Genomic DNA, 17,897 nt, shown 5'->3' with positions numbered 1-17,897 from the left:
GGTATATTTTGGCCTGATTTAGTATCATACCATTTTGGGTAAGAATGAAACCTAGATTTATGAGTACGCCAAGAAATGCAAATATTAGTCGAATGAAAAAATCATGTATCAATAAAAACAGCAAATAGATTTTAGTAAATTCATTGAAGTTGAAGAGAAGAGCGTTGTTTAATAGTTTTAACGACATATTGTTTTATGATACTGATTTATTGTTTGGGAGCCAACTGCTTATTCGCGAAAACCCTCCGGTTGCGATCAATCTGCGCGCTTTTCCCGGTGTCGCGGGTTACATTTGTTACATTGGGGATACTGAACACTATACTATCGAGGATGTTAGTGAACAGTTCTGCGAAGGAAGATTTTTCTATTTCCGCCTTCGAAAATTGGATTGCTTCACGCCAATCAAATTTTCGAAAATTTAGCAGGGAGTGGTGTGGCACAGTACCGATTTATTGTTTGAAAGTCAACCGATTGTCTAGGAAAACCCTCCGGTACAACGAACTAGGATTGGGTGATCTTGGATCGATTCTCAGAAGATCGATCTTTTCCATTTCGATTTCCGATTTTTTGGATCGGTTCATTGTACCCGAAAAAATCGTAAAGATCGATCATTTTTCTTCGATCTTTTCGATCTTAGAGTTTTTTTTATATTTATTAATTTTATAAACATAATGTCAGCATTCGGATAGCTTTCGAGGATGTCAAATTAGTGATATTAAATAGTATTGGGCGATCTTGAATCGATATTTAGAAGATCGATCTCTTCCTCTTCGATTTCCGATTTTCGGATCGATTATCCTACTCAACAAAAAAATCGCGAAAATCGATCTATTCTTTACTATCTCTCAGTTTTGTAAGTTCGTTTTGTAACAGTTTTGTAAGTTCGATCATTACAAAAGTATTGGTCACAAGTTATATTTAGATCATCACATTCACTAGGCTGACAATGAAAATTGTGACGAAATGGGATGGTGACATTAGGTCCAGCTGAAACGATCTTTTCTAGAACTGGCAATACTACCAAGATTTTAACTGAATGCCAGGCATATGATACGATTCGGATACGGATTCAACAGGATTATTGTCAAGGCAGCTCTAGATGAATATCAGTTGTTGAATTTCTAATAATAATTTTCAATTAATTTATTCAATTAAATAATTCCATGGCGGTTCAAGATGAATGCAATGGAAATTACATTTTTTTCTGGGCCTTCAAGTTTTTTTCTGTTACCTTCATTCTGAGAATCAAACTAAAATGCCTTTGATGTTTGAGTAGAAATGTGAAATGTTTATTTCATATTAAAAGAAAATTCAATACTTATATAGAACAAGTAAATAAATTGGATAAGGGCATTCGATTTCTCAAAGATCGATTCTTTGGTTCCGATTTAATCTCTGAACCCTGCGCCGTTTAGAAAATCGACCCATTAAGATCGATCTTTTTATGAAGATCGCCCAATCCTACAACAAACTCGCGTGCTTTCCCGGCGTCATGGATTACATTTACCCTACATTGAGTTATCTATACTTCAATGGATCAAAGACTTACGAGATATGGATAATCTGTGTTGACTCGCATTTTGGAGAGAAGATCACGTTACGAAAGCTGAATGAGAGCGTATTCTCTAAACATACTGTGACCTTTCGATATGAAAGTAACGCACGTAACGCATAAGAAAGCATAACGAATGCTTAGATACGAATGAACTCAACCGGTAATGCATTTCAGAAATCTCAAGCGACATAATATCTCAATTGGAATCCTGTCAAATGCTTTAGCAAATTCATATAAATGACATCAAACTGTTTCCTTTTGACGTAGAACTACGTCTTTCATTCCTATACTTCGCTGTAAGTTCAAAGTTTCGAAAACGAGAGCGTTACATTGGAGAAACAAGATTTTGAGCGGTTGAACGAAGTGGTTCGTTTGGATGATATAATGTTTGCGAGTTCTATGTTTTTTACTGGTAGATCCTAAAACTTGTTTCAATAGCTCAGAAATAGCGATGAGTCAAATAGCTGTCGATATGGAATGTTTGATCAGGAATAGGATAGATGACATTTCACCATATAATAAAGACCGCAACTTAAAAGAAACGATTACTAAGCCAACGGTACTCCGACGTTAACCTTGCGGTTGTATTACAGATAAAACCACGTAGAGTACATTACGTACAATTTCTTTGAATTTCTTCCCGAAATAAGTGCGACACGGATCGAATCCAGACGTGTAACCTCACCTGATGTATTTGTCTGATGGATGACTGACAACAATGATTGTTAATCTTGGAATACTGTGAAAAAATCTAAAAACCATATCAACTCTCGAAGTAATATTTTTTTATGCATTCTGAACCCATCTTCTACCCCAGAAAGTTGGGGAAAAGTTGCTGAGTCAAACGGTGCATACTCCGAATGAATAATTTCACTAAAAAAGTGAACTATGAGTAATTATTCTGCAGGTGAGACGTCACTCCTGCCAAAAAAATAACGATGGGTGATTAGGGCATCATCTTCTGATCTATATTCGAACGATCAATTCTTTGAAACTATCGCCTATTTCACACTAATCATATAATAATTGCAGAATACTAGAATACATGAATACAAGAATACAATAATACAAGAATACAATAATACAAGAATACAAGAATACAATAATACAAGAATAAACGAATACAGAAATATAAAAAAAACAAGAAGCGAGAATACGAGAATACACGAATACAAGGATACAAGAATACAAAGCTACAAGTATTCCTGTATCCTTTAATTCTTGTATGCTTGTGAAATTCGCTGTATTCGGTATTATACAGGAATACAAGAATCAAAGATGCAGGAATACAAGAAGACAGCGTACAAAAAGACAAGAATAAAATAAAACAGGAATACAAGAATAGAAGAATACAAAAAAACAAGAATACAAGGATACAAGGATACAAAAATAAAAAATACAAGAATTCGAGAATACAATAATACAAGAAGGTGCTACCTTGGTCCAGGGGTTAGCGTCACACATTATCATGCCGGGGTTCGGGTTCGATTCCCATTCTGGTCGGAAGAATTTTGCGTCAAAGAAATTTTCTCCGACTTGCACTGTGGTCACGTGTATTCTAGAACTTGCCACTCAGAACGCATTTAAGGCGTGTTATTTGGCATAGAAATCTCATTTAAGTACTAATAAAAATGATACAAGTAATACTACGTTGATACGGCGAAGTTCCTCTAGGAACGTTAGAGCCATTTAAGAAGAAGAATAAGAATACAAGAATTCGACAATTCAAGATTACAGGGCGAATGCAGAATATATAATATAGAATACAGGAATCTTTGGTAACAAACTAATGAGTGTTTTACGGAAAGACGTTTTTGTTTGCTGTATTTTTGAGTTGGAAGTTATGAAATTATATAGTTAGTTAAGAAACATTGCGTTTAATGAAATATAAGTACGGCGATGACAGTTCATCTCCAATCCGAATGTCACAATCCAAAAAATGGGGATCGCTGAGTCACAAGTCACTGATTTTTGTCGCAATTTTTGGTTCGAAACCGCGTTTTGAAAAATTCGCCGTATTCAGTTGCTTTGGCTCCCTGTGACTTCTCATTTCCTTAAGAAATAATGCCTAATAAAAGGATACTTTGATGAGGCAAAAGTATTGCATATTGAACATAAAGCGATATGAGCAATGATAATTAAGTTTTCCGTTGTTTCAATGAGCAATGTGTCATGAAAAAAATCGGAAAGTATGCTACTATGAAACATTGATCGCCTGAATTGAACCCCATAACCTTTTCCTAATTTGAATTGCAACCATATAGGCGATCCCTCATCACTCGCACTCCGGAACTCGCACCTCTGGATCTCATCCATTCTTCTGTTCCTTCTCCACAAGGGATGGATGATGGTACGCTCTCGAGTATTCGGAGTCTCTGAGATATCATGTTTTTGTCGCATTCATTTTGTCTCTGACTCGAACTCTTGCTAGCACAACCACCATTTTAAGCCGATGGGTGTTGGTGAGTTTTGGGTATCGAACTTAAGATCTGTGTATGTAGAGGCGCGAGAGAAGGTTTCCTTGGAATCTTTTGAGCTTTTTTCTTTCGACACGAAACGAAAGTCATTGTCCCTAAGGACAAATTGACGGAATGCATTTATCTCTGGCGGGGTCCACTTAATCATTTTGGGGGGTGATTTATGTGTGGTATCGTTTCGATCCGAGACCACTCGCGCCGCTATCAGTCGCTAATGATGACGGTACTGACAGTAGCGCGTGCGCATACACAACGACACATTATAGGTGGTTACTACCACGCCCCGGCCGGCATCGCCTTCGATTCTCAATGCGAACGTCGTGCGTGCCTTGGATGCGAAGCGGCGATAGCCACGGTGCGTTTATTTATCAATGATTGATTTCTGGCTGAGGTATTCGGGAGGTGCCGCCGACCGACAAAGGAAGTGCGTAATGATCGGGGTTCTGGCTGTTGGTCTGTGGTGGATGGCCTTGAGCCCTTGTTGGCTTGGTTTTTTGTGATGGTCGGAGACACGTAACTTTGGTTTGCTGCCCCAATATGGCAGGAATGCCAAATGTGGCAAGTGGAGTGTACGACGGCGTAAATCTAATATTAGCTTACCCAACATTCAGCCGCCGAGCGGCAGTTCATCAATGACTGTCAAAATAAGGTTATTGTTGGGTATAATACCGACAACAGGTACGAATAGGGGCCAGCAAATGGGCCCCAAGATCCACTAGTTAAAATTTTTGAGTCTCGTGTATTCCTTTCACAACGTGTGATGATAGTGATGAATAACGAAACATCCGTTTCGGGTCAACACAAACCACGTCACTTTCGTTGTTTCGTTTCCAGATAGCGAAAGTGGTGCGCGGTAATCGACGGTGACTCGTTGCTTTTACCCGCTTACTCATCGCGGTATTTGCTTAGTGTGCTCGTCCGGTTAAACATTAACCATATTTGAACAGTGCACAACGTTAAGTTGAATTGACAGCTGCTCAAACGAAGTTTAGCAGCGGTGAGACGCTCTTCATAAAGTGACACACAGTCGTTTGGTAAGCGCAAGCGCAAGCAAGTGTGTTATGAGACCATATAGGCCCTCACAATTTTCTTAATTCCTTCTTTGGTATTGCTCGTTTGTGTTCAGATGATGTCATTTCGCGAAAAAAAGGCAACCGCGTCTCTTCACGTCACTGGCGACGAAGACGACGACGACGCAAGGCCGCCGCCCAATTGGTCGCTGATAATTGACTTACAAACGTCTCATCGAATCACCGCACCGGTGGTGGTGGCGACGGTGATGACGGAGACAGGTTTCCTTTTGCCGCTGTCCGAAGACAATAAAAAGGAGTCTGTGACACTTGAATAACTTTATTAAATTAATTAAGAGTGAGTGCTAAAAGCTCTCGTAGACACTAATAAGGGTGAGTACCTAAGAGAAATCGATCTCTGGGTGAGTCATGCAATGTTGCTGCAATTGCTGTCTTCTATTCAGGTTTCAAGATCGTAAAAAAAGCTAGAAATGGATGGGATTGAGTATATCCCATAAAACCTCGAAAAAACTTTTTTTCTGAAAATACTGAGAAAACAGCACACGACAGCTTGTTGTTGAGTTGAACGCTTTGTATTTGTGTTTATATCATTTCGACAGCTGCTACTCAATTCATGCATTTTTGGGAGTTCAGCTTAGCGGTTATGTCACGCCTTATGTTTCATTTTAGTAACCCGATGTCAACTTATAATTCCAAATGACGTTCTCCAATTAGCTTTCTGTAACATACTCCCAAGCGTGAACTGCTGCTACCGAACTACAGAGTGAGAGAATAGAACATTGTTGAATAGAAACACCGGAAACAAACTTTCAGCGAACAAAACCAATAAAAACCCAACCATTTCCGTTACACATCATTGGCCATCCATACATCGTTGTCGTATGTTCCCCACCTTTCTGATTGAAACCTTCAGTTGTCAGTACCCGCAGTATTGACGACACGGTTGTTCATGCAACCGGAACGAGTTCCACATTCTAGGTTCCCACTGCATTTAGTACATTACGGACGGCGGTACCTGTTTGTCAAAGCGAACGCCCTTCGATAATCGGTTCAGGGTTCACCCCGGTTGGGAGTTCTATTAAAATAAATACCGTCGTTCGTGAGAGATGGGTTATGCAACAAGCCCTTTCTTTCCTCTCTGCGTGTTGCCTGTCCACTTTTGGTAGAAGACCACTCATTCAGACGCAAAACTGCCATCACGACCAGTGATTGTATTACAACACAATAGACGGGCTTTGATGGATCTAAGCTATGTTTCCAACGTTTACCGCCTCATGGAATCAGTGCGATTCTCATAGCGGATTATAGCTTGATTTGGTTTGAGGCTGCTATTCAATCATAATTAGTGATCATTCCCTGAAAACAGAATTTCTTATTTTCCCATCGTTCTCTTCTGGATACCAACCATTTAAACTTTTTCTCTCCTAGCACAAATATCTGTAATAATTGTACTAATCAATCTTTTCTCCCCCTTTCTTTTTTTCTCTACTTCCAGGCCGAGTCCGAAGTCGCTGCTCTGAACCGTCGCATTCAGCTGTTGGAGGAAGATCTGGAACGTTCGGAAGAACGTCTGGCTTCCGCCACAGCTAAGCTGTCAGAGGCTTCGGCGGCTGCTGACGAGAGCGAACGGTAAGTTTCGGGTTCACGAGCGCTCCCCTCGGAGTCTATTTTACCGCTGCCGCGCCTCCACCGTTCTCCCCAGTCCCCTCGTTCCGTGACTGGGTGGGGTGAGGCGTACTTTTTGTCCAGCAAGCTTCTCGCTCACCACGGACAGGGTGTTGTGGGAGGAAGGGAGGAGGACGTGATCGACTGAACCGCGCACACGGCTGTGAGTGAGCATGGAAAAAAGAATGTTTTGGGAAATTTTTTTGCGCTGGACGGATGCTAACAACTGATGGTTAAATGGGAATCATCCTTTGAGCCACTGAGCCTTGCGGATGATTTCGATTGGGAGAAAGTCATTTGCTGTTTTCATCCGAACACCGCAATTAGTTGCAATGTCTTATATCGTGGTAATGAATTTGCGATCATCTGGAGGGTTGGATGTAATCAACTGAAGGTTATCAAGTATGGCTTATCAAGAGGGTTTCAGAGGTTATTTGGTATTTTGAAAAAATCAATTCACTCTTGGGGGCAAAGTAACTGACTCCATTTCGATGGATTCAAACTAGTAAATCGATTCCAAGAGTTACGATATTTACTCTGGACGAGTCCGTGAGGACTTCTATTTTAGGAACAGAATAATCGACCATTTTTTCCTAATTTTGAAGTCATTTCACTTGATCAGCGAATTGGTCGGATTTTTGTTCTAATTAATCAAATGATTTTTTTGTCGCAGTTTCTACGGCTTATTCGTTGTTTATGCAATTTGACGAATAATGAGTCACACTTCACGGAAACAAAAAAATTACTTTTGTTTGAAATATGTAGCTTCAAAAACGAATATTATATTACGATAGAAAATTTCGTCTTGAAAGGCCATCTACAAACATGATGTCTTCATATGAATGGAACTGCCGAATCATTCGAACCATGTGTTATCGAACAGAACCATAATCGAAGGCGCAATGTCTCTGGTAAATAACGGAGTGGGGTTGGACTTCCCATTTGAGTGTTTTCAAAAATATTTAGGCGGCTTTGACAATGTGAGGCCGAGCGTTGTCATGTTTTAAAATCAATTTTCACTTTCACTGATCGTTGCTAGTGTTTGGTTCAATCGTACCAATTGAATTAGATATCATTTCCCAGCGATTGTATTATTCGATTTTATCAGCTTATAATTGATTAGAATAACCAGATCCCATCAAAAATGCTACATAATCTTCACAGCATGAATATTTAGCCGTGCCGTCGACGAGAAGCTCATCACGATGCAACGGAGATTATTTTTCTTTTGTCACTGGATTAGTTGCTGAAACAACAATCCACCTATCTTGCCTTCAAAACATTAGAAATCCAAGTTCCATGCTTTTGGGTCTTTTGATTTCGAAATGGATTTTAAAAAATTGTCAAAATTTTGAAATAAAATTGAAATTCGACCGAAATGTAGAAAATAAAAAATGTAGAGTTATACTGAGATTTTCTTATGACCAAAGTTGGCTGAATTTTATATAACTTTTATGAAATTAAAACCTGAATGGACTTGAACATTTCAGAACTTGAAGCTACATGAACCCATTTTGAGAAATATTCAGAAAAGGCCGTCTAGACTTTCAAAACCTTAATAGCGTTTTTGTTTCGATCCGTCGTTTACTTTCTTTAGCAAAGTTGCAGTCCTAGTTGCCGAAGCAGAAATGTATCAGAGGACAAGATTTTTCTACATCCGAAACCTTTCCAATTTATTCGAGCAGCTTTTCTCCAAAAAAAATGTTGCTGTATTTGAAATTTTAAGATTCTCACTGAAGCTAAAAGAAAACGGCGTGGTGAAAAGTTGGGTAGTAGGCAAACGTGTGTAACGAGTTACCGGTTACCGGTGGCGGTGATCTGATGGTAAGCGTGGCTGCTATCCCCTTCCAATACCATTTTTTGGAAGACTGACGACGAAAATGAATGTAGTTTTAATCATCAATAAAAACATCTGCTTTCCAAACGACGTGTTTATGTACTGTTCATAATGCTCAAACAAACGATTATTTGGAACTCCAATTAAAGGGGGTTCGTAGAACTAACTTTTTCTGAAATTTTGATGGTCAATGTAGATACCCTCAAGGACTCAAAAACTGCAAAAAAGTCAATTTTGATAAAATTGGCATTTAATTATTCTTTGATTCTGAACAAAACTACGTAAAATTCGTAGGGATTACTACGTTCCGTTATTTTGTCTATGATTTTCTTTTTAGACATCAAATAAATCCATCTGGCATCTCTGTTGAGCTGCTGTAATTTTGGAGTCAGTTGATGTTCCAATCTTTTTTTATCCAAAATAACTTTGGTATTAGCCTGACGGGGCCAAGAATTCAATGTTAGAATAAGGGAACTTATAAGATTCGAGGTTTCGTAGTCAACGCCTTTAATCCATAACGCACCTGTATTATAGTACAGTGACTTTCAGCCTTCCTTACTGGTTCGACACTCGGGCGCGACTTTGCTTTCATTCCGAAGGCACAATGTCGGGAGTGAGAAATGAACTCGTGACCTTTAGCGTGAGAGGTGCAGATCTTAACCATTACGCCAGATCGCCTCCCTTTAAATCGTTTCTTCTTCTTTTCCTTTGTTCACGGAGACTTCAAATCCTATGATTCATTCGTCTCCGCTAAATCGTTTCTTCTCTCTACTCTACTGCATGATTCAGATATCCGTGTTTGGGGAGAACTTAACTCAATAAACTCTATTTATCCTATTTTACCCAATAAAAATTGGTATATTTTGCATGCCAAAAAGCTCTCTGCTCTCTAATCTATGATTTTCAGAATCTGGCTATCAAGATAGGAGTTTGATATCCTTGAATTTAGAATGGAATTGTGAATCTGAATCAAAACCAGAAATATGGAATTCATGATTTGTAATCTGAACCTAAATCAGCAACAAAAGAATGAACATTGAGTCTATAGTCTACGTAGGAGACTACGTAAGTTTCCGGATCTAAAATCTCGAGCAAAATTGCAAACGGAATATGAAATTTAATTAAAATTTCAAATATTAAATATTTGAAGAACGAAATTCCCAATCTAAATATTAGTTAGTAATCTGAGATTGCAATTTGAAACAGATTAAAACAGTTTATACAGTATACTATGTTAGGCGACATATTGTGATACTAAACTCACTAACGTGATCGTGAAATAAGGGATCTGAAATCTCGAAATAAGCATCGTTATCTGGAATCTGAATCTAAAACGTGGTATTACAATTATTTAATTACAAATATTTGTCATTCAAATGAGAAATTTGAAATATGTATTCGGAATCTTAGACTGGATTTCGGAATTTGCGTTTCGGTTCTAAAAATAAAAACTATCTATCTGGAAATCTATATTTGGAAACGAAATATCAACCTAGAACCTGATAACTGAATTCGGATTAATTGTAAATATACAACTGAATCTAAATTAGGGATCTCGGACTGTAATCTGCTTCCACAATTTGCGTATGAAACCTGAATCTGGCATCTAAAATCTGGTAGGAAAATTTGAATCAGAATTGTGAATCGGAGTCCACACTCCGTTTGGAATCCAAAATCTACATTTAAGACCTGAATCTGGAATATGGTACAGAAATCGGGAGTCAAAAATATAATTTCAGATATGTGATCTGGGAATTGATTTTAAGTCTAAAATCCGTGTATCGGATACCCCAGTTGAGAATCTGTAATGTCAAATTTGGAATTCAGAATTTATCATTTCAATATAAACTTTGAAGTTTGAAATTTGAATATGGTTCAGTAATCTAAGAATGAAATTTAGGTTTGGATATTGATTTTTGTATAAGGAACTGGAATGGGGAATTTAAATTTGGATCAATGATTAACTTCTGGAATTTGAATCCAGAACCATATGGAACCAAAGATTTGAATTTAAATTTTGGAGTCTGTATTAGAGAAGAAGGAATGTTTAATCTGAGATAATTTAGATTTTGAATCGAAGTGATAAATCTGAGTCCTAATCTCTTGATTCAAGAATCGGTATTCGGAGCTAGAATATATTCACTGGAATTGAAATAAGGAATCTGTAATGGCATTAGAATCCTGTATTCGTATCCATTTGAATTTGTTTCTGCAATCTCAATATGAAGTGTGTATTAACAAATATTGAATCTGAAATTAGAAATCTCGTGTATATCAATTCTACAAAAGGATCTACTCAATATTACAAAAAGATCTATCTGGAATTTTACGTCGCATATAAAGTATGTTTTGTTCTCAAGTAAATCATTCCGTAGTTCCGCTATTGCATATTATATTTGAACAAACCTATATTCATCCAACATTTCCTCTTGTTTGGCTTGTTAGAGTTTTGTCCTCCAACCGGATGAATCCATCAAAGCAACCGAAAATGAAATATCGTAAAAATAGAAATGGATTCGGATTGATTTGCTTTGCGGTCTCAGATTCGATTCATGAATCAGATTCACTTTCATATGGATCAACCAATCACTCAACCTAAAATATAGAACCTTGCTCCTGGCGAGTTGATTGGATCTAAATTTATTACATTGAGTCTTGCTTGTGCCTATCCTAGGGCCCAAATTAGTTCGCACTGGTGGAAAACAAACTATAGTCTAAGGGGTTAAATGGTATTTGCTACTGATGAATACTTTTTCAACTTTTCTTGCTTAGAAAGAGGCTTCAATCATTCTGTTGTAATTAATAGAGTGATAGCTATCTATGCGCTACAAAAAAAACTACACGGGGATTGTTTTTCCTCAGCCAAGCTTTGTTTTGTATACGTACCGCACATGCTTGTGCTCTTGATTGGAGCGCATGAAACCGAATAATACACACTCTCAGTACGTGACTTCCGATTTAGATTTCTTTTCGGAACAGATTAAAGAACGCGGTCGCGTTCATGTTGCGTTACGTGCATGTGTGATAGGGCACGTGTTGGGGAACCCTAAGACAGTCCATTGGATGCCCACAGCAAATCCATACTTGGAAACCTTCAGTGGGTTAGTCCGACGACCCTTCTGATGATCGCATTTTTGTACTATCGAAAAGCCCGAGAATTACATCCATTAAATCAGCAAGAAACCTGCTCTCATCTAACACATCATCTTTCCCTTGAAAAACCGCCATCGCATTCCCCGTTGGTGAAACCTCCACAGGATTAGAAAAGCCCTTGAGAATCGCACAAACATGGAAGACGATAGGGTAGCGATACTGGAAGCACAATTAGCTCAAGCCAAGCTAATAGCAGAAGAGGCAGACAAGAAATACGAAGAGGTACACTCCATCATGCCTAAGCTATTACACCCTCAGATAGGTTAGGTGAACGTTGGGAGCAACCGAGGGGCCCTCCGAGTGTAAGTGAGAGGAGAGGCAGAAACACAACCGCATGCTCCCCGTTCAAAAGCAGTGCTAGGGCCGATAGGGTTTCTATTTACAGGGTATATTCGTTCGGGAACATCTCCTTTCCCCAAATCATTTAACCATCAAAAACATAATTCACGAAACCGACGACGATCGAGCGGTGTCCGGTCACACGCGTACGCAGTCTGGTGTGTGGCTTTGAAAACAAAACAAAGAACATTTACCTGTCAGGATGAGAACAGAGCGCTAACCAATGATTCTCTTTCTTTTCTCTGTCACACAAAACTTCTGTTACTTTGTTGTAAAACCTGCGTGTGATCCCACACTCCTATCTATACACGCGCGAAACCAAATTCACCTAACAGTGCACGCAAGGTTCTTGAGAACCGCTCGCTCGCCGATGAAGAACGCATGGACGCTCTTGAGAACCAACTGAAGGAGGCCCGCTTCATGGCTGAGGAAGCCGACAAGAAATACGATGAGGTGCAAAAGCCAGACATCACTTGAATTTGTTTTGTTTTATTTGTGTTCTGTTTGTTTCATATATTTGTTTTCCGCCCCCCTATCTCGCATCCCCATCTCGCAAAGTTTTGCTGCAAGAAAAAAAAAGATGCTCTCATCATTTCTTTCACCATCCATTTATGATCTATGGTCTGTAACAGAAAAGTTCGGTTCGGTTCATAGTTGCTAGCGTTCATTGAATAACACAGCAGTAGCACATAACCTCTACACGCGTTGCGCTACCTTTTATCGTCTCGAAATCTCATTACGGTCGTCGTTAGGTCGCGCGAGGAAGACAAAACAAAGCGAGATCGTGTTTGTTTTGCTCCGAAAAAACGGCTTTGTTCTGAGGTCCAGGATCAGGTTAGAGTTTGCGAACAAATCCGTAGGAAAGGTCAGCTCACAGTCATATACGGGAGTGATGGTCGGCCCGATCAGTAAATTCAGAGTTATTGAGGAAAATTGGGCAACCACCTAGCAGTTATATAACCTTCTAGTTAGTTAGTCAGTCTGTGGTCAACGCCAAATCCTGCCGAAATTGGAAAAGTTTTTTTTGTTGCTTTCTGTTTCGATTATTATGTGTTAGAGAATAGCAGTTATAGTAATTTTTATTGTCATCCAATCGTGAAGCAAATAATATAAATCAATATACACACACAGAGCTAGTGGTGGTATTTTTAGTTAGTTAGTTTTCGTTTGTTTTGGTTTGTGTTACAGGAACTGCGATTATTAGAGAAATGTGATTCCAATATGGAGCTAGGATTTAGAATAAAGTTCACGGAGTTATTGAAAGGAAAAAAAGGTGTGTTTTGTGATGTTTGGTGGAGTTTGTCTGCGTCCTGTCATGTTTTCTAGTATAGAAATGTTTTTATTTATTTTCAATCGTTTTTAAAGGTTCTTCAGGATCCAGAAGAAGATCAAAATTGTTATTAGTTAATATCCAAATCAAAGTTTTCGTTTAATTGTTAATATGATTATTTTCTTCACACCATTTCTTGTTGTACTGAGCGTCCTGCGCAAACTCCGATAACATTACAAACCACCCAGCAAAGTTTATTAATCTTGCGTGTTAGCTATTTAGTGTAATCGAGTCGGGAATATAAACAATGAAAGGAAGCGTACCGTTTTGTTTTACAATCAATTACCAATTTATTTTAATCACAAAGTTGTTTTTCTCATCGTATCGCACAGAACTAACAACATCTTCGCCTAACTTACATTAAAAAAAATCATATAATCCCCTGAAAAAAAACCGAAACTGTTTGTCATAAATGACACACATCAAACCGCAGTTGCCTTAACTCTCCACGAGCTGAACTGAAACAGAAAGCTTGAAACACTTTTTTACCAGAAAAAAAAACATACCGATAAATAGGATCAAATGATGCCGGGCGCGACCAGTGCGCGCGGCGAATAAGTGCCTTCCGAATTTTCATAAAACAGTGTCTTGGTTGTCTGTCGGGTCCCCCCAACGCAACATTACGTCAAACCCATCCCACGGTGATTGCCTTTGAAGGGTTTAGTAAACACACACACAGACATACCAAATATATGAATACTGGTGTAATCAAAATCGTCCAACTGAAACTGATAAGATTATGTGTACATATAATGCCTTAGCAGCAGCTGCTACTCTATAACACAACAGGAGGAGGTGATTATATTTTGAAATCCTTTCGGCGCGCCGACGATGACACCACGTGAGAGTAGCGTCGTTAGACGTTTATAAGTTGATTTGACCGGTTGTAGCAGAATTGTTTAGTACTCAGATATATTGTATACACAACTTTATCGAAGGGAAAAGTGTGCGAGAAGTAAGGTGTGGAATTAACCGGTGATTCACAGAGCAATAAGCAACAGAGGAGAGGAATGCAGGAAACAATTTGTATAGGTGAAAAGAAATGTTCAACTGTAGAGAAGTTAATCATGTAATTGGAATGTGTTGTAATCATAATCCAACCGGACGAGGTCGAGAAGAATGAAAAAAAAACCATAATAAAAACTGTCTAAGCAATGAAAACGATGAAGAAATTATATATGAAAAAATATATATTATTTTAAAAGTTATCGAAAATATTTAATAAACTTCAGCGATTACACCAAAAGCAAACAAAACGATTGTTTTTATTTTATTATTAATGTTACAGGTGTCCAGCGGTTCCTTTTTCTCCTCATCGTTTTTAGTCTGAAGAAGTGTTCAAGAATATCCAGCCTTCGATACTGAAATTGGTGGTTTGCAATTCAATTCGTTTGATCAAAAAAAAAAAAATCGTAGAGAACAAAATGAATACGATTTTCGATATATCTTTTATTATTATAAAATAATTACTGTAAAAAAGAGCTTTCACAACCAGAATAACCTGAACAAATTTTAAGCGATTTACTGTTGGTTGCATAAAAAACTAAGAACGTAGGGAATCGAAAAAGATTGGTAAAAAAATATACACTCAAAAAACATTTTTTGAAAACTAAAAGCTAACATTCAATATTGAAACATTCCTTTATATTTGGAGCGTAAAAACTAAAATTCAAAGTCATATTTTTGGAAACATGTTGATAACATTGAATTTTGAATAATTCAAAAACTTTCTTCCGTTTCTTTTATGTTTAGAGTGTGAAAACTAAAATTCTTGGCTAAAATTTTTTATTACATTTGCAGAATGGGAAAAAATCAAAGGTCAGCTTTCTATACACTTTTCAAATTCTCACTAAATAAACGTATTACGATGGCGTAATATGATTCTAGAGCATCCGTTCTTTCAAAATGTGTGATAATGTTTCACAGTCCAAACTAGACGATTGGACGAACAGTTTTATAATATTCGAAATTTAGTGTTATTAAAAAAAAATCTTATCCTCAGTGTAATTTATTTCCTCAGTTATATTTTTTCAAGAAGCCCTACATCTTAATGAGCAACGAATCTTCAAATAAAGTTCACGCTGAAATGCATACGTCCTTTTTCTTCGTCATTTAGCGTGGAAATGCTTGTATCTTCTAACTTGTCAAACCCAGTTATCAGGAGTCTCAGTTGAATGTTTACGTTGTATTTAGTTGTATTTAAAAAGATACACTGAAGTCGCTTTTTACGCGGTTTTTGGAATTTACGCGGATTTCGACATTTACGCAACACGTATCAACCGCGACAAATTCAATGTGCTAATTGATGTGACTTCTCACGAAATAAGTTTATATTGTATCACTGATTAGTAGCTGAGAAATAAAAGGAGGTACAGATATCATGATTGCAGCATACAAAAAAATCTGTTCATCAAATGTTAAAATATGAGTTGCATTTTTAATAAATAATTCACTGTTTGTTAGATTTTTATACGGATTTTAAAATTCACTCGGTTTATTTTTACGCGAATTTTGGAATTTACGCGGCTTTTTTTACGCGGTTTTTTTTACGCGGTTTTTATTTACGCGGCACGTATCCCCCGCGTAAAAAGCGACTCCAGTGTATATACATCGGGGGGCATGAATGCGAAGCTTATATCTCCGCGTTGTGCTTTTGGATAAGTTCTAGGTAACATATTGATTAGTTCGTATGATTTGGTTCCCAGAAGAAACCGCCCCACAAAACAACTGCAACAGAAACAACCGCTCAGAAAAAGTGTAGCTAGAAAGCTAGAAATATTGTGGCGCGGGTATAACATCATGGGTATGAGACGATATGTGATACTGTGCGCCGAGTATACAAGTTATGATTTTGTGTGCTAAATGTCCAAACCAAAATACCTATAATTGTGCAATTTGTTTCAGATCGTGGTGCAATAGTTTTAAATTGCAGTGAATGATATATTTTGGAACAAAAATTAACCGGGCAAACGTATGTCGTTCTTCGCTCGTTAAACCTCGGTCGGACCTTGCTAAAGGATCGTATCGTATGTTTCAAATTAACCGGGTAATCAGTGGAACACAGGTTTGTGTGCGAGAGGCCGGCGCTTCCGATGACGGGTCAGCGGTCGACTCGGATCGGTTCATCTTGGATTTCTTATCCTCGTTAAATGGAGGTCCCACCCCCATCACACTGACTTCAGAATAAATTTCGAAAAACGAAAAAGGAAAAAATAACTTATAATAGAAATTATGCTTCTTCGTGTGAGGCATTAATACCCAAGATGTTTTCCCGCACCAGAATAATTTTTAGCTTACTATACTTTTCGTGAGCGGTTGTTTCTGTTGCAGTTGATTTCTGCGGTTTTCGGAAGCTTCGCTTCTAAGTTCATTAGTTGAAAGTTGGAGACCGACATGAACAGTGACCCTTCAAATGAAGAGTCCACTGTCAGTCTGCAGGCACCGGCGTTGACCAGATAAGTTTTGTACACGATTAAGGTCGAATTTCATCTATTTGAATGAAAAAACAAATTCAAATCAAACACGGAACGCGTTTACATCGCCATGTTGACATGATTTTCAAGGCTCAAATGTGACGCGCAACATCCATCGATTGCATGATTTATGGAGGCGAGACGAGGCTGTATGAGTACAATCTAGTCTTCAGAATGAAAGCTCGATTCTCACTAGTTTACAACAGTGTGGGGCATCACAATTTTTTTGGCAGAAAGCTCAAACAGGGAATGTTTTTGTAATTGAGTTATTAACTAAAGAAAAAGTTGATGAAGAGAAATCGATCAAGTCACTTACACCCCTTGCCTTCTAAGCCCCTCATATTACATCTATTTGCCCGTTTAACCAAATGAAAAAATACGGATACTCTTAAACGGCTGAAGGGATTTAGCGAAAAAATCGAAAGCGGCTCTGTTAGTGATCATTTCGAATATCATAGGTTAAGCGCGGTTCATGATGGATACGACGACAGTATCAGTTCTGATGGATGAAAGCAACGTATATAAGAAATGTTATCGCGCTGACATTGTATTTTCTCGAAATTCAAGTTTTTGATTTAAAAACTGATTATAAATTCATGAAAGGCTTACTCGACGGAAGTTAAATCGGGAAGTTCAATTTCTATAGATTTTTGCAGCTTCATAGCTGTTGTATATGAGTGATAATGTGCCGAGACGTCAATCTTCTGCAGTAAATCGTTCAAAGATTTCATCTGGTTCATAGACTAGATACTTCATCGTTCGTCGTGTGTTTCTTTCAATAAATCAATCATGTAAATTGTAAATTGTTTTGATATGAATTTCTGAATTTTTCTTGATTTTAACCCAGGTCTTGATCAAATAATGTCGGCAATTATGCATCTTCGGAAACCTGAGCATTCATTACCAGTCACCAAATCCAGACCCTTGAGAGCTCCGTGAGCTTCAATCGCAGACTTCTTCATGTTGAAGCAAAACTGAAAAGCTCTCGGGATTATTAGTATTAGAGCGGTGCGATTTTTTAGTGTGCAATCAGTTGT

The 17,897-nt window shown here is 38.0% G+C and overlaps 1 protein-coding gene across 26 annotated transcripts in view; it reads left to right on the top strand.

Moving 5' to 3' along the window:
* The window catches only part of LOC129777265 (tropomyosin-2), a 99,458-nt gene that overhangs the window by 38,749 nt on the left and 42,812 nt on the right, over positions 1-17,897 (top strand). For 19 of the 26 annotated variants that reach the window (XM_055783460.1, XM_055783457.1, XM_055783455.1 and 16 more), the window contains 2 exons: positions 6,559-6,692; positions 12,393-12,510. In XM_055783460.1, coding sequence (XP_055639435.1) covers positions 6,559-6,692; positions 12,393-12,510 — 252 coding nt within the window. Of the gene's footprint in view, positions 1-6,558; positions 6,693-11,822; positions 11,941-12,392; positions 12,511-17,897 lie in introns of all 26 variants that reach the window. The other 7 variants (XM_055783467.1, XM_055783463.1, XM_055783450.1 and 4 more) reach the window with 1 other exon arrangement.

The sequence above is a fragment of the Toxorhynchites rutilus genome, chromosome 3 (genome assembly GCF_029784135.1).
Source record: "Toxorhynchites rutilus septentrionalis strain SRP chromosome 3, ASM2978413v1, whole genome shotgun sequence".
NCBI lineage: Eukaryota > Metazoa > Arthropoda > Insecta > Diptera > Culicidae > Toxorhynchites > Toxorhynchites rutilus.
The sequence above is the reverse complement of the archived record's forward strand: the minus strand, read 5'-3'. Positions and strand labels throughout refer to the sequence as shown.